General features: G+C 36.6%; 2 protein-coding genes and 1 long non-coding RNA gene across 5 annotated transcripts; 1 reads left to right on the top strand and 2 right to left on the bottom strand.

The window, feature by feature from the left end:
• Nucleotides 1–2,369, bottom strand: SCPL33 (serine carboxypeptidase-like 33; the record flags this gene model as incomplete). Its single annotated transcript, XM_021435170.2, has 10 exons — nucleotides 1,926–2,369; nucleotides 1,733–1,840; nucleotides 1,523–1,618; nucleotides 1,345–1,437; nucleotides 1,184–1,272; nucleotides 840–1,091; nucleotides 601–746; nucleotides 426–521; nucleotides 246–351; nucleotides 1–99 (listed from the first exon to the last, which is right to left on the bottom strand). Coding segments are annotated over exons 1-10 (1,368 nt in total), but the record flags the coding sequence as incomplete, so codon positions are not given.
• A 780-nt stretch (nucleotides 2,370–3,149) lies between these two features.
• Nucleotides 3,150–7,767, bottom strand: SFR2 (Glycosyl hydrolase superfamily protein). 3 transcript variants are annotated; one of them, XM_021434529.2, is made up of 10 exons: nucleotides 7,484–7,763; nucleotides 6,804–7,182; nucleotides 6,490–6,628; nucleotides 5,782–5,948; nucleotides 5,155–5,376; nucleotides 4,793–4,961; nucleotides 4,463–4,696; nucleotides 4,224–4,373; nucleotides 3,998–4,127; nucleotides 3,150–3,615 (listed from the first exon to the last, which is right to left on the bottom strand). In XM_021434529.2, the coding sequence occupies exons 1-10, from the start codon at nucleotides 7,653–7,655 to the stop codon at nucleotides 3,419–3,421; spliced, it is 1,959 nt and encodes a 652-aa protein (XP_021290204.1). In that variant the 5' UTR covers nucleotides 7,656–7,763; the 3' UTR covers nucleotides 3,150–3,418. The 3 variants fall into 3 exon arrangements, with proteins under 3 accessions (XP_021290204.1, XP_021290203.1, XP_021290202.1); XM_021434528.2 differs by having other exon boundaries at nucleotides 4,793–4,964; nucleotides 7,484–7,762; XM_021434527.2 differs by having other exon boundaries at nucleotides 4,463–4,961; nucleotides 7,484–7,767.
• A 4,303-nt stretch (nucleotides 7,768–12,070) lies between these two features.
• On the top strand, nucleotides 12,071–13,621 carry LOC110421752 (uncharacterized). Its single transcript, XR_002445661.2, has 2 exons — nucleotides 12,071–12,362; nucleotides 12,680–13,621. It is a non-coding gene; the product is annotated as an uncharacterized LOC110421752 (long non-coding RNA).
• The last annotated feature ends 3,553 nt before the right edge of the window (nucleotides 13,622–17,174 follow it).

Genomic DNA, 17,174 nt, shown 5'->3' on the forward strand with positions numbered 1-17,174 from the left:
GGTGAGAGCCTCGCCGGGTTTGTTCAATGGCACCAGGTGACCAGCCCCTCTCACCGTCACAAGTGTCAGCCCTTGGTACTCCGCCATCCTCCCTCCAACCTGTTTAACATGATAAACATCACTTTCAAATCATACTGAAATTAATGTTTATGTGACAATGGAGGGGAGATTTCAGTTTAAGTCTCTTATGAATGTATAGACAGGATGAAGATTGCAGCATGAAGGGTTAAAAAAAGTAGTGAAACCTGATGGTTATGGAACCAGGACCGCCATGGTGATTTGAGAGGAAGCCCCAGGGCTTCGACGCTGTATCGAGAACTAATGACTGGTACTCTTCCATCCGTGTCCCCACTGTTAAACCAGACTAATCATTTTTTATCAAGTTTTGTAATATCCATTAATGGAAGTATGAACATTGGTTATACCTGTATATCCATATCTTCAGGTTTCCTTTGATCAGCTTATGGTAGATGGGTAGTACGGAGAAAACAGAAAGATTGTATGTCCTCAAGATAGAATCACTGGCAAAAAGGAAAAATCATGTTGGGATTCTTATGTAAAACCTACGTGCTGATTAATGCATGGAATCAGGGTACTTACCTGCAGCTCTCCCATTTTCCTGCTCTGCTGTTTGCATGAAGGGATGTTTGAACATCTGCCCGGTTGAAATAGTCTTCTGCATATTCAGAATAACATGGATCATAACCTCCAGGGATCCTCGTTCTCCTTAAGCCGTAGTTTTTTACCTGCAAAATGGCATTCTTACATCATATTTCCATCCATGACTATATCAGAAAATTTGTTTCTGCAGACTCAAAAGCAGCCAGATAGATATTCACCTTACTAACAGCTGATGAATTAGTGCTGTTAACAAGACATTTGGGGGCATAGATATTATAAATATCGATTTCTGAGTATTTGTCAAAGACTTGGTTGACAGCATCACTGCATTTAATGGACCAGTCGAAGAGCTTGAAATCACATACTTGTTTCACTTTGTGGTAGAGCTGGTCTGGTATGACAGAGTGGCTCCAGGCATAGTCCATTATACCAGTGAAGTCATGGTAATCATTGGTTATCGGATTCCCTACCTGCAGCATATGCATTACGTTAGGACTGTTTTGCTCCAGCATTCATGGAAATCGATAAAACGTAACTTCCCTGGCGTGTGTGAGTTTCTTACTATAAAGCCTTTGAGATTGATGAGTGGATACTTAATCCCATCCTTGTTCCTGTCATACACGAGCTCTGCTAGCTGAGGCACGTAATGGCCTGCAAAACAAGAAGAATGATGATTTATTTATAGAGAGAGAGTGAGAGGGAGAGCATCAAAACATATCTTACCTGCATAACTCTCTCCTGAGATGAAGAAATCATGAGTTTTGAACTGTGGAAATCTTTGAAGCCAGTTCACCAAGAAATTGTAGGTGTCCTCAGCTAAGAGAAATGGTAAACTTAGTTACTTAATTTTTTGTTTCAATTTATAACTAATTAAACATCACTTCTACAACCAGTGAATTACCAACAAAGGCATCGTCCAATTTTGTAAGATCAGAAGATGTATTGGTGTAAGAGAAGCCAACTCCAACAGGAGATTCTACAAACAGTAAATTGGCCACTGCAGGAAGAAAAAAAAATGATCTTCCTACCCGAAATTTCTAAAATTCATTCATAGAGTAATCGATTGTATGAATGAAAATCAAAGTAGATGTGGAGAAAGTGGTATAGAAACCTTTATTCCAAGCATATTTGTTGAAATGAAGGTCACCACCGTTTTTACCAACTCTCAGTGGACCCAACTCCGAAGCTGCACCATAAGCTATCGAGGAACAACCAGGTCCTTCATTTAAGAGCAAAAGGGTAAAGAGTCAAATATATTGTAGACTCAAATTTGTTTGCAAACTTGCAATAAATGCTTGTATAACCTCCATTGAGCCAGAGCAGTAGAGGCTTCTCGGATGGTTCAGACTGAGCTTCAAAGAACCAGTAGAAAAGGGCCCTACCATGCTCTTGATTAACGGTGATGTAACCCGAAAACTGTGAGATAGATGGGCTAGGCGGCTGGCCTGGTAGATTGATTACTCTATCAGATTCCTGAGCTGTCAGGTATGCTCCTGACCTTTTAATGTAACTAATTAAGAAACCAAGAAAGAAATATCTGAATGAGGGAGAAGTTGAAACTCTTTTAGATGGAGCTATGGTACCCATTTCTGTTTCCAAGTTCTGCAACTCAGCCACAAGTTGCAAAGCTAAGTTTATAGAGAGTTACTGCATTTCAACGTCCTAACTAGAAGTAGGGGGAAAAGATAGGGGACTATCACTTTGCTAAAAGAGTTGACTCCGGGAATTGAATGGCTGAGATCAATTGGGAAACACCTTAACAATGTGATAAATATCACTCTCGAGCTTTATTTTTATCATTGGTTTTTTGTGTGCTACTGTTTGTTGTGAAGCTCATTGAGTCGGCAAGGACTAGTTGAAAGAATTATGCATGTGGTCCAAATAGCTTTCTTTCAAAGATTCAGGCATCACATATTTTTATAAAATTTGCTTCTCAACTTTGAGCAATTATCGTCGCATATGCCAATCATATATTTCAAAGCTATTAAGAAAGAGTGAAAAGGTTGTCCTTTGCTAAAGTAGGCCAGAAAGAACTTGGTTAGTAAGTCTGCCAATTACCCTCCAAGAGGGAGCAGGGTAAGCCAGAATCTGCCATTCAAGAAAAGAAAGCCCATGGTGAAGATGCAGTATTTCTCGATTCTCAAACGATAAACAGAGAGGGGTAAAGAGCAAGTGCAGGAGAAACCATTGCATACGGTGTTTTTATTAAATTTCTCTGAAACTGTCCACCCTAAAGTAGAGAAATGATTCGTTCTATGATAAGTTGCTGCTTGCGAACAATGGGATAACTATCACAAAATATTTCGGCTTAGGAACAGAAGAGGAAAAATTGAAGACACTGGTAAGAGTCTTCTATAGCAACAGCATTCAGAGAGAAAGAGAGAGAAGCACCAAATCCTGGTTTCCGTGCATTTTCACATCTAAATCCTTTATCCTTGAGTATGCGAAATTCGTCAAAATTTCCAAGTTTATTTCTTGAGCAGATAAATGATAAACCTTGAGCCAATTACATGCTTGGAGATACAGCAGAAGGAAAAGAAAGGTTGCATGTTTGAATCACTCTTTACAAGAATATGAGTCTTTGCCTCTTAGGGAACTGTACAGACTGAAGAAGCCAAACCGAAGAAAGATAAATTCAAGGTATGGGGCTGCATCTTAAGCATTCCATAGAAAGGAACTAAAATGGAAAGAAGATTCTTAGCTAGATTGGAGTTGATAGACCTTGATTTAAAAATGCAATAGTCCTAACTTCAAGTAGAAATGTTGAAGGAAACAAAAGAACAGTTCGGACAGGCAATCAGACACTCAGTTCAAGAGGCTGAAGAACCAATTCAGGATCAACTTTTTTGGACTTTCTGTTCTTTTTGAGAGAGAAAGGTCGGAGAAGGCCTCGAGCTAAGCGGCTTAATGGGTCCTGCAGACCTTCCATCTCGTAGTGTCCAAAACGCCAATCTCGTTCAATATAAGGTCGCTGTGTAGGTCTATCAAGGCCTCCTACAAACCACCAACAGTAATTATGAATCAAGTCAGATTTTGCGTTATACGGCAAAATTTCAGCATGTGCCGGCCGCAAGGCCATTTTAAAGAGACTACTTGGGACATTCAATAAGCATACACGATAGTATAGTGCCTTGCATGTAATGTATTTAACGTTGTGCCAATGGCCTCATGTTATTATTTAAAGTTTAGATGTCAAACCAATAAAGAGCAACTTCATTCTATGTTTGGTTTTATCTTGAAATTTTCACGCTAATTTCTCATCACTATTATTGTCTTTCAACTGTGAGGACCAAAATCATCCACAATTCATTTGGATGTGGGTAATCATAGATCATCCTAAAGTGGGGTTTAGGATAAGAAGAACCTGCTACAGTACCTGCATACATCAGACCGTATTTATTAACTGCCCGATAGAAGGGTCTTTTTTGCTTCTCTTTAGCAGCATTTTGAAGTTCATTCCATGCTCTTGTCCTGTCTTCACGTGTAATTTTACCTGTGGTCACAACCTGAAATCAACACACATTGTGATGTTTCACTATAAACACATGAGAGTAGCATTAGGAAGATCAATAATGGAATGTCCATGTGAAAAAGAACATAACCTTGGAAAATAGGTGATATGAAGGACGTGGCACCCGAGCAAGATCATTGGCACGGTCAACTGCTACAAGTCCAAACTTGGGACCATAACCATCAGCCCACTCCCAGTTGTCAGAAATAGTCCAAAAAAGGTAACCAAGCACAGGGACACCCTGTAATCAACCATAAGATTTACCTGGTTCTTGTAAGTAACTAATTTCAGAAAACGAAACTCTAGATTTTGTTAAGTTTACAGTCAAACCTTGATCATTGCTGCATAAACAGCAAGCAAATGTTCTAAAAGATACGGTCGACGGATCACATCTGTCTCATCAGAAACCCCATTCTCTGTAATGATGAAGGGAACTTTAAGATGTTTGTATCTTTCATGGAACTGAATCAGCATTCGAAACAAGCCATCTGGATAAACCCCTCGCCCTGATTCACTGTACTCATCAGTCTCTACTAGCTTCAGTCCAGTACCAGATATCACTTCCTGGCACCAGAAGAGTAAGGTCAATAGGTTTATATGTGCAGAACAAAACATTGTTCTGTTAACAGGGCAAAAAAAAGTCAAGCTGGAAAAAAGAACCTGTCCATAGTAGTTTATGCCCATAAAATCCAACTTGTCACAGATACTATCCACATATGGGAAAAGGGTGAGAGAATTGGCCAATGTAACAGCAGCAACATCAAAGAGACCATATGGCCGTGTAAATGATACATTATGTGCTACCCCAACTACTTTGTTTGATAATGTGCTGCTGAAATGAAATAGAAATTGGAATGTCACAAATTTGTGACAGCAATTATAAATATAGAAAATCAGTCAAATCGGTGAAGACATGTATGTCTATGTTTGCCTATCTCCAAACAGTCAATAATCCAACTTTTTGGAAATATGTGAATTTTTTTGACAAAATTCCTTTCTGCAGAGTTTCCATAAGGAGAAACCTTTGTTCATGTATACAGTCATAGGCCTTTGAATGTGCAATAGCCATCCGATGCATGACCTGTTTAAAAACACCAGTTGGTAGCGCAGAAGTGGCAGCCTCCAGCATATCAGGATGACCGCCAGGCCAAGCACCCGCACAATATGTGAGCATACAGAAGACATGAGGCTCATTAAATGTTATCCAATAGTCTACCATATCTGATACTCTGTTGACAACAATCCTGCATAGTATGCACACAAAAACGAAGTTATGAAACTAGTAGGACGTACAAAAACAAGTCATTCTTAAAGTAAAACTAGCATAAAGTGGCTATTATGAAATATGAAGTAAAATAAGCAGCCTTATTCATTCTGTATCATAATTTGAGTTAAAGTTCAGTTAAGAGCAGCAACGGATGAATGTTGAATTCTTACCACCCTCTCACCCAGCAACTGTAAATTTTATTTCTAGAAGTTTACCAAGACAGTTACAATTGTTTATAAAGCTTCTTTTTTGGCTTATACAAAAGACAGATGAGAATAGAGTAGTCATCAGTACAACCTAGATTGCATTAAAAAAAGTACAATTACTGAAAACAGAGCTGCAAAAGTATAGAATTTAAACTACTACTTAATGGAAGACTTACTTGGTAAAATCTATGAAGTAGTCAACAGTTTTATCCAGCTTCCATCCACCATAATCACCAGCCCAGGGTGGCAGCGAGTGATGAAACAATGTGAGCATCACCTTCATTCCATAGGAGCGAACTCTGCTGATGATCCACTTATATCGCTCCAATGCTGCATAATTAACCTAAATAGCAACACCTTACAACCCAACTCAATGCAGACTCATTTTACTTGAATATAGGAAAAATAAGGAAACCTGGATGTCATACAGGTGTCTTAAATTTGACCAAAAAATTACATTTTATAGGTAAGGGATAGTTTCCCCCATTCATCACCTATATGGTAGCCTTATAAATACCCTCCTGCTTGTTTCCCTTTCACTTACTGAAATCCGAGGGTCCCCTAACAGTTATTGTAGATGAAAAGGACACCCTTATATGTGGTGACAGGTGCATATGAGAGAGACAGAAATCGGCAGACATTTGAGCTATGGCTGAGCATTTGAGCTGTCACCATAACTTTCAGATTTGTAGTGAAAATTTCTGTTGTCACCCCCATTGACATAGAACCATTTTTTTATTTTAATACCAAACCAAAACTAGATCCAGAGTGAGTTAGAATGGCATCAACTTCACTTAGTAAGTTAAACTCTAGTACTACTTGTTATTCTATATTATGAAAATGGAAAAACAAAAGATGATTTAGTAAAGTAGCATGAAACTTACAGCATCCTTAAGCCCATTAACTGGCTCCTGTGGCATGATTCGAGACCAGTCTATTCCCATTCGAAAGACACTGATGCCAGTATCTTTAGCCAGCTTCAGTTCCGTGTCAGGATCAGACCAAAATCTCAATCTCTCCTCCCTGAAACCAATTAAAGCAATCCGTTTCTCAAATCAACAACAGATAAAATGAGTCTCGCACATATAATGATTAACCAAAAAAGTTGTAAAAACAAGAGAGAATCAGTAAATACATCCTTCATGCACCCAGGACCCATCTTGTAAATAAAGGCATCACGTTACATTATAAAGCTTACGGGTGAGGAACATTGTGCCATGCAGCTACATTATGATAGCATTCCTCATTTGAAGCAGGCAATTTTCCTCCTGCTTTTTCTTCTTCCTCTACCTCATCCTCTACAAACTTCTGGAACCCTCTTATCATGGCTTCCATGGCTACCTTAAGAGGCTTCTTCTTCTTCTTCTTAGCCATCTCTTTCCCAGTTAATATAGCTTGATGAGAGCTACCATCAGCAGCAGCACCCATCACTGCATCAGCTTGCAGCTGATCATCACTTGTTTCTGACTTGTCACAAGGAATTTCTTCTGCAAATTGTAGCCAAGCATCATGTAGCCTGTCTTCAACATGTGCCGGCGCTGTTGCTAATCCAAAGAAAAACACATTTTCCCCCTCACCTGAACACATAAGAATATGACCACCAGATAAAATTACTGAAATTTACATGCCTCAATTTATCACATAATTAACAAATAATTAATTCCATACACTGGGAAATTTAATTCTAAGACTAAGGCCATCTTTCTTCAATCAAAGAGACCAATATAAAGCCATAAATAAGCCAACAAATTCATAGCTTTCACCCCTCGTACACTTCGAGCTTCACTCTGAAATCCCAAAAACGCAGCTCACAAGCTAAGGATTACCGACGCTAAAGTCCAAGAAACAAAAGAAATTATTGGTTTGGTTGAGTGTTACCGTTGACATTGAAATCAGCAAGCGTATCAGAGGACTCGTCGATGGGAGATTTGAACCGTCGGAGATTCTTTTTCCGGTAACGAGAAAAAGACAAAGCGTTGGCTGCGATAGACACTGTCAGAATCATTCCAAAGAGCTTCGTCGCCGACAAAAGCAGCGCTGTGAACGCCATTTTTTTTGTTCTTGTGTTTCGAATTCGAGGCTGGAAACACTGCTTAATGGCTAAAGCTTGAGACTTTGGAGAGTGCAGTTATCGTTAAGACAGGGGCCTGACTTGGAAAAACTAGATACGTCCACGTGGCAGTGTTCCGACAGGGATATAACGGAATCCTGGCTTAGCATACTACTTCACAAGGCGAGTGCCGTGCACGCCTGTAACTTTCCTTGGTTTTTTCTTTCCGAAGACAATGAACTCAAGGTTATCGTCATCCATGACATAAATGGAAAAGAAAAAATTATCATTATTAAAAATATTATAATTAAATGTTATTTAAATTTAATAGCGAATACAAATATTAATCGATTAACCAAATTAAATCGAGTTAATTGAAATTTTTGTACTCAAGCCCCAATTTTTTACTTTTACATTTTCTATGCTAATTGTAAATTAAATAAAATTAAGCTATAACATCTAAACAATATTATAAATTTAATAATATTAAAAAGGTTTCAATAAATATAAATGAAAGAAAAATTTATCATAGTCAAATTGTCCACCATGTGAATGTTATATTTGCTAAAATTATGAAATAAAAATTCTTATAATCTAATGTTATTTAAAAGTTAATCAAACTAAACGAAAATATAGTGCTGAGCAAAAAAAAAAAACCAAAGATATAGCATTAACCAATTAATTGAATTAATCGAAATTTTTTGAATTCAAGTCTAATTTTGCTAATTTCATTTTTTGACACTAATTACAAAATAAATTAAATTAAATTATGAAATCTTATCGATGTTATGAGTTTAATAGCATTAAATTGTTCCAACAAACATATTTAGAAATATTAAAATTTTTTAATAAATATAAATGAAAAATAAGTTAAAATATATTTGCCTATGTGTCTAAAATTCTGAATTGATAGATTCAATTAACCAAAACAAAATTTAAAACTGAAACCGATTGAATTAATCGATTTAATGACCTTCACTTCCCAATTAATCAAAAATTGAATTAACCAAATCGTTATAATCAAATTTATTTAATTAACTTAATTAATTAGATTTTAACTGAAAATTAAATTAAAGCTGTGATCATTGGGCTTGAAAAGCAGTTGAAATTCATCCAAAAAAGAGGAAAAGGTCGAATGATAGGTTCGACCCAAAATAGAAAAATGAGCCCCATAAGCCTACAACATTGGCCCCAACTGGACCAGGCTGGCCCGACCTAGCACTCTGCATTCACCCTGGCCCGCCCACATAAAATACTGAAGTTACAATATCGAACCCTTTACAAAAAAAAAATATTCAATTTCTGAATTGAATTACTTTTAATATATTATTAATATTCGATCGTAAATTTTAAATATTAAAAATTGATGGAAATAATCAAATAAAAAAAACAAACTGAAATAATGAATTCAATCAATTTCGATAAGTTATTTTCATTTACGTCACCGAAAAGAAAATTATACATAATTTTTAAATTGAATGAAGCTGGTGAATGGTCCACATTTTTTTATTATAATAGTAATTATTATTATTACAGTGAAGAAGGGTGAATTTTTCAGCGCCAAGTATTTTTTTCCAATGAGTGTTTATGTCAGCATGCAAAAGTGGGTAATAATCAATTAATGGGGTGTGGCCCTAATTACAATGAAAAGTCGTGGTCAATCTGCAAAAAAGAAATGAGTGAATTTCTTGGTGTGGGCCTTTCAAGTTTCAGAATCAGATCATTTTTCCACCAAGATGCAACCTCTGAGGCTTCAATGGGTAAGGAAATTTTACAGGGAAATTGGGTATTTCCTTTGAAGTTGTTTCATTGCCTTAGAGGTGAAATGTACCCCACTGGAAATGCCTTTATCTTCCTCTTGCACAAATTAGTCGCCAATGAAGGAGACTGCAGGAAGTGATGGAAGTGCAATAAAAAAGAAAGAAATGGGCTGTCACAATTTAACCTGGAAAACAGTAGGTAGGACCACCAAGCAGCAAGATTTTTCAAAAAATTAATCAATCGTTTTGTCTGCAAGAATCTTTGCAGGGTTTTTGTTCCCGAATGGACCTCTCCAAAATATCACAACGCAACAGCTCTCCAATTTGGACTCACATGCACAAGGAAAAATAAGAAAAGGGAAATTACTTTCTAAATTTCCTTTGAGACATGTACGTGAGAATAGCATTCAAAATCTCCAACGCCCTTTTCTACTTTATCCCCATCTTCAACATTATTGGTTTCCTGATTTGGTTAGATGAAAGTCTCATACTGCTTTGAAGCTTTCATGCAGGGCGGAGAGCAGTATGGTGTAGCTGCATGATTTCCATCCCCCTCTAATGATTTCTTCATGTAGTGGGATGTCTCCTAGTATTTCAGTGATTCCTTGTCCAAACATTGTTTCTTTGGTTCAACAGATTCAGGGCCTGATGTGTCACATCAACTTCCCCAATCTGATATAGGCAAAACAATTTGCTGCTACCAACTAGTGCAACAGCTTCAAGTCCAATGGTTAAATTGATGGCTCTACCCAGTTTTTTACATTGACATTTTCGTGGTGTGAAAAGAAGGGGTTAATTTTAATCTCACATGCACACACGGATAGAGCGACGTACGCAGTGGTATGGGCATGATATGGGGGACTCAAAAAGCAGGCATGCACTGCAAGGAAAGGGCCAGAGGGGGCGCTATAGAGCTAGAGCTGGACCGCAATGGCGCCCTTCCCCCTTTGAATCAGGGAATGGAACTTAAGCATCAGCCATATGGATCAACTGATAGTGGGACAAGCATCATGATTTCATGAGCACAAACATAAGAGTAGAAGATGTGAACCAGCTTAGCCTGCCGCAGCCCTCGTGCGTGGCCGGCCTGATATTGCATACATTTAGGGGCGGGCGCGTATGGCACTCGAGCTTTTGTTTTTGTGAACACAACAAGGTGAGACAAAAGCCAAACATGTTCAATTAGGCCAATGTCATCATGCATTCAAACTCTACTGTTTACCGTTGCTGCTTCCTACGCTAAAAAGTCATATCAGTACGTACCTGACCACAGGATGAAGGCTCTTTCACACATCCATGTCGTAACCACCCCCCTCAAAATTTATAATCTGTTTTAAGCCATTGGGTTTCAAGCATATTTTGCTTTGAATGCGTTTCGATTGATCATATTCAATTATATTTATTGAAAGGCAAGGGTATTGATCAGTGAAACAGAAGTCTTAGTCAAAACTAAGTACATACAAGGCTATAATGTTTACAACAGCACGTTATAGGGAAATTAAGCTTGACAGTACAACATAGAAGTTTCTATTGCAATTGATCTCTCTTTTAACAAGTCTGTTTGTTAAAGAATTAACTTCTCTGCAGATATATTTTAAACTTGTAATTATATACATATATATATTATATTCTTTCTAGATCTAGCATGGAATTAATAAATAAACTTGTAAGTTTGTGTGTGATTTAGTGTTGACCGTCAATTAGGATGCTAGGAAGTGAGCAAATGGTGGGAGGATCCATGCCAACAAGTACAGTATTAATTAATGAGGAAACGCAGGCCAAGGAAATTGAGGAAAGGTGTGAGAGATTATAATTTCGAATTATTTTGACCATGTCTTAGGAGACTGTGATGGGTATGCCTCCTTTGCTCGCACGCCCTCCACCTCGAGGCTCCATACTTATTCCCCCACAAAGCCCCAACGCCTACTAATTTTTTTATTAATTGCGGTTTGAGCTGTAGAAATTTCTACGATTTTCGATACGGTCCTTTCCATTCTTGGAAAAACCAAACACATAGGTACCTTTTTAGTTCATTTAGATTTCAAATCCATCATCACCTGAAACAAAGAATTCGACTGCTTAAGCTCTAAACTATGCTAATTTAATTAGTTTTGACCGCCCTTCTTAAAGACAGCTCATTAGGTAATTAATTAATTAGCTGTACTTGGATTTGTTCATTTAGCATATTCCTTCAATGGCCAACACATGGCCTTTCATCAACAGAATATTTTCTAGTAACCTACACATCGTGAATTTTTTTAACATATATATATATAGGGAAGAGAAAGTTTCTGTAGAAAATGTTCATATGACAAGTTTAATCTAATAAACTCTATTTTTATTAATTAGTTGGTCCCCAATTAATAAGAGATAAATAAAAAGATAATTAATTATCAAAGCCGTCCGAACAAAAAATAAAAAGGGAAGGATTTTGTTTACACATTCATTGAATATAAATTATTAGGTTTATAACTTCATAGTTATAAAGAAGGTTGTTTGCAAATATCGTGAGAAGATAGATAGAAAAACATATACAAAACATACAAAATCATCCAGCTCGGCAAGTGTAGGGCCAAACAAGATGTTGATAAAACCAGCTTTTAATTTTTATCAAGTAAAAAAGCGCAAAGCTGATAGATCAAGCAGACTCTCCTTGGCGTAAACATAAGTCTGGAATTTAACCGGCTTTTTCTTTTTTTTTTGCTTTTTGGGGTTTGGACCTGTTGCTTTCAGGTCCATGGGCTGCCCAGGAAATCTCTACCTTTTTCTACCGCCCTCTCTCTGGCTTTATAAGCCTACCCATCTCTTACTTTTTCTCTTGCAAAAGGGTCTTAACCTTTCCTTGTGCTTATTATTCTCATTAGCTGTCTTTCTCTAGAAAACATGGAGGAAAAAGAAAAGCTTTCAGAGAAGGAGAAAGCAAAGCACAGGCTTCCACAGCCACTGGGTATGGAAAGCCTTTTAATAGAACGTCAAAGCTCTCTCTCGTCTTCTTTTTTTTCTTTCTTCTCTGGCCTGTCATCATTTCTTCTCTTTTGCACTTCCAGCAGGTTCAAACGTTCCAATGATTGAAATTAAAGAAAAAAAAAAAAGAGAACAGAAAGAATTGCTTCTACTGTCATGCTCTTCTTGGTTTTTGTTTGCTGCTGATTGATATACATCTGTGGAAATTAATTCATATTAACAATTGAAGATTAAGATTTGTGTTTAATCAATTCTGATATCATATTCAGTAATTAATTCTTCATTTCCTATGTCATGCAGGTCATCTAGTGATGCATGGGAGTATGATCAAGGGCAAGCGAGTACTGTCGAGGAACGAAATTGTTGATGGATTATTTCAATTTGGTGCTTACAACTCCTGTGTGATAGTGACTTGTTCATCTTAATTTGGTGCTATCCTACCTGAGCTTTTTTTCTCACTCTTTTTTCTTTTTTTTTTTTCTGTCTTTCATTCTTACTTGTTTCAATTTCTTTTCCTTCTTCTTTTATATTTTATCTTCTTGACCTTGTAAGACCTTTTCTTGACCTTGTAAGACCCCGTTCAGTGTTTCTTATTTTTGTTTTTCTCTCCACTGCAGACTCTATATCAGAACTTCCTGATGTAGAGTTTGCGAATTCTTCTACCCCATTCCCGCCCAACTCTTCTTCTCCTTCCTTGTCTATCCCTCCTGAGCTGTTTGAATTAGCCTAGCCTAGCTATAGCTAGCTAGCATCTCTCCTCAAAATTGTTCTGATCACATGCCAGAAACGACCACCTGATCAACTCCCATTCTGGGGTTCGGCCCCCTTTTTTATTCCCCTTCCTTAACATGTAAAAATTTAGGAAGAATTGCAGTGGTGAAATCTATGTTTGAGGTGAGTTTGTAACAGTGGTTGAAGCAGTATCAAAAAATAAAATAAAATTACATAGCTGTGTACTGCTCAGAGTTGTTTTTTTTGTATTTTTATCAACAGTAAAAGCTTTCACTTTCTTATTCTGTTAAGGCCATCAATGTCAATTGTTATTATATGTGCAGAAATATGCTTTGCAGGCATCAGTTTTCGTTGTTTTATATGTTGTTGGGCTGAGTAGCAAGAGAATAAATATTCTCTCAGATCTGCTTGTGTGGAAGAGTTCTCCTCGTGACTGCTCTTATGTACAACAACATATCCACTGTATTATTGGAGTTCTCTATCTATATCTTTCTCATTCTCTCTCCATAACACTTTTTCTGTACCAAAAGAAAGTTGTTCGCACACAAAAGCTGATTACCCCACTGTGGGGAAGTTGGACTTTTTTTCCCCATACCTCACGAATCAGGCAAAAGGAACCCAAAAAAGGGGCAAGAGAGACAGACTTAATACCATCTAATTCTCCATCCGTTCTCTTTTAATTTGCTTTCTTCTTTAATGCAAGACAAGTTGGATATCAGTGAGAGACCCTAGACAGTTAAAAACTATCATTTGTAACATTGCTGGTATATATGATTGATGATGATCAGTACGAAAGGCATATATACTTCAGAAACCCAGTTTGAGAGAGAGAGAGAGAGAGAGTGATGTTAAACTCATGCTTCATGCCACTTCAACACAGCACACTTTTTTTAGACGACTTGTCCTGGCCAAAAGGAAAAAAAAAAAGGTAAACTCTTGGGAATGTAGATTGCTGTTTTTAACGCTTATTTTTACTGGAAAAATCTTAACCAAGTGTTATATAATCTTGGTCAAGCCTTTCAAAATGGAATCCAAAGTGATTCAACTATGCAATCAGACATGTACCACACAAATTTACATGTTTGGATAGTGTGTCTTTCACTCTCTCTCATAATCTGTATAATCTTACACGTGAGCAATGCAATAAATTTGTAATTTATAATCCGAGAAAGAAAATGAGACGGAGAGAGTAAATAACAAATGTCGTCTACACCATATGTTAAAGATGTTAGTATCGCCAATTGCCATTGGCAAAGTTTTCACCCAAATTCAGAACTTGCAGTCAATCTTAGGTAGGCTACACGACTTTTCAATGCGGGAATTGGATACGGTAACTTATAACAAGCTAAAATGGTGAATCACCCAAGGAAGCAATACCTTTACTCTCTTTTTTCACATTTCAACTTTCACATAATTAACTCTCGAGATTCCTATACAGCATTGGGAATATGTCAGCATCATCAAAACAACAATTCTAGGCAGTGTCGGCTCGAACAATGACTTTGGTTTTACCAAACCTATCACTTCAATTATTTGTCGAAAGAAAAAAAAAATTGTCAGCCCTTCCTGAGAGAATATATTGATTCAACATCTGTCCCCAACTATGATGTTAATCTAACATGCATTGTGAAAGGGACGTTGAGAAAAAAAAATGTAAGGGTATAGTTTAAGCAAAGATGTAGACTTCACATGGACCTGAAATGATTCAAATATTGTTTTCTGAAATAACAATACACACGAATTCGACCCAAACATGCGGCAAAAACTCACAAATCAGATAAGTTGTGTCAATGTTGCATCCAAACCTCACCCTCCCCTCCCCTCCCCTCTCCCAAAGAAAAAAAAAATGGAAAAGAAACGTTTATAGGTTCAAATGCTTACTTGCAGATGAATATATCTGAGGTTTCTTCAATTCCTGCAAGCAGGAATGACAAGAGTTCAGCGTACAAGTGCATTTTATGTGTTTTTGTAATCTTCTGACTTAAGGGTCCCCTTTTATGTTTCTCATAGTCAAAATTGTTTTGGATTTGTAATATCATTTAATGATTCCTGTTAGTCTTTATCACGTTCTAAAATCGAGATATAACACGATTATATTATCTTGATGACAATGTTACTTTCGTAAATAATCCGTCTATATAAACTATTCGTCAGTACATATTATTTAGATATAAAAACTCAACAAAAGAAAGAGCTCAACACACAAATGATTTTTATGTATTTCTGTTCCAATATTCTGACTTAAACGAGTCTTTCTTTTATGCTTTTCTATTAGTATTTGTCACGTCTGGAATCCAATACATAAGATGACCATATTATTTTTGCAAATAACCTGTCCTTATAAACGATTGGCTTAACTTCTTCTTCAACATCAGAAAGATATTATTGGATATAAAAACCTGATATAATCACGTTCGGAAGAAGATTTGTGTGAAGAGGGCCAGTCACGATATTATTCTATTCACAGTTGCTTAGAGAAAAAGACCCCTTAATAGCTTACAGCTTTGTGTTCTTGTCAAACAAAAAGAAATTCTCAAAATTTGGTACTTAGCAATGATCATCCCGTTAGACTTTGCTTTAGAAATTTGAGTACCCAAAAAGGGGAAGGGAGAGGGGTGGTGACTTCTAGCACAAAATGATTGTGTCTGCAAGTGGGCACTGGAAAGCTGTTAAGGCTTTTTTCCCCAAAAAAAAAAAAAACCCTTTGTCCTATGGCTCTCATCCATTTACTATCTCTGTTGTTTGTGGCAGTGAAATGGGGTGGGAGGGGGGGGAATGTGACAACGTAAAAGCCAAAGCCTTCGAATTGAGGTTTGATCAGCAGCCTCATGATTTCTCTCGTATCCTATTTCAGCTCTTTTTGTGTTAGGTATTCCCAACATCGGGCCCCCTTTTGTTTTTCAAACTTTTTACCTTCTTTGAGTAACATACTAACATGGCTCATTCATTAGGTTTCCCCTTTCTTTTGTTCTTCCAAATCATTCTTTTCATGACCTCTCAATAAACAGCATATCAGCCATTGGCTTTGGTTTTGACAAGAAATTAAAAAATTGGGTAATGCTTCTCTATTGGAATCATTACCTCTACGAAGAGATTGAAAATTTAAATTTTATTTTTATATCGATTATTAAAATAAATGTATAAATATAATATGTCGATGATTCTGTTAATGAATCAATACCATTAATTCGTTAAAAGAATCATTAAATTATTAAATGTATACAATTATACATCGACTTACTTTTCTTTCTTTATTTTGTTTTTTCATCATGGACATAAATTTTGATTTTTGACAAGAAACTAAAAAGGAAAAAAAGTTAGAAGCAAATTCCAAAGATTGCTTATAACCTGCAAGGATTATGCATAATCTTCTCTCCAATCCTTTTTTTTGGTAATTAATTTTGACCAAAATGACAAACAAATTCGACAAGTCAAACATGGTTAACCAGTTCTGAATTTCCAAAGAGTACTTAGCTCAAACATGCTGGCAGAATTAATTGACTCTTCAACAACAAGATTTGCTTATAAAAAGGGTAATCGTTTTCTTCTTTTCTTTTGATCGAATGGAGCAAAATTATTACCTATCTTGACTAGACAATGCCCTTTTAGATGCATTCAAATCACATTTTTTATCGACGTTTAAAGCTTTCCTCGATCAAATATATATATATATATATATATATATATTTTACTCAAATTTTTTCATAAAAAAAGTTTAATCATACTCTCTTTGTCTTTATAAAGATGAATATAAATAAATGCTTTGCATAAATACTTAAGGACGCAGGGAATTTTTTCATGTATAATGCATGAATAATTATTTAAAAATGATTTATGGAACTAGAATTATCCTATCGTGAAGGTAGGGCTGTGCCTCATATATGCATATAGATAGGGCTGGACCATTGTGAAGGTAGTAACTAAATAAGGCTCAAAATCGATCATGGATGGATGGGCCAAGGACAATCTGGGTCTGGGCTGACAAAACCATCCTTTCAAGTTTCAAGTACAAGCAAGCATGCAAGGATTCATGTACACATGGGAAACAGTTCAATCAACAATA

Source organism: Theobroma umbraticum, unplaced genomic scaffold (genome assembly GCF_002168275.2).
Source record: "Theobroma umbraticum cultivar Fairchild unplaced genomic scaffold, ASM216827v3 scaffold_130.0, whole genome shotgun sequence".
Lineage (NCBI taxonomy): Eukaryota > Viridiplantae > Streptophyta > Magnoliopsida > Malvales > Malvaceae > Theobroma > Theobroma umbraticum.

Coding starts and splice junctions, on each gene's coding strand:
- SFR2 (XM_021434527.2), bottom strand. CDS start 7,655: ATGGCGTTCACAGCGCTGCTTTTGTCGGCGACGAAGCTCTTTGGAATG. Junction 6,629..6,803: donor TGGCACAATGTTCCTCACCC/GTAAGCTTTATA, acceptor AATTGGTTTCAG/GGAGGAGAGATTGAGATTTT. Junction 4,374..4,462: donor TTTATGCAGCAATGATCAAG/GTTTGACTGTAA, acceptor GGTTGATTACAG/GGTGTCCCTGTGCTTGGTTA.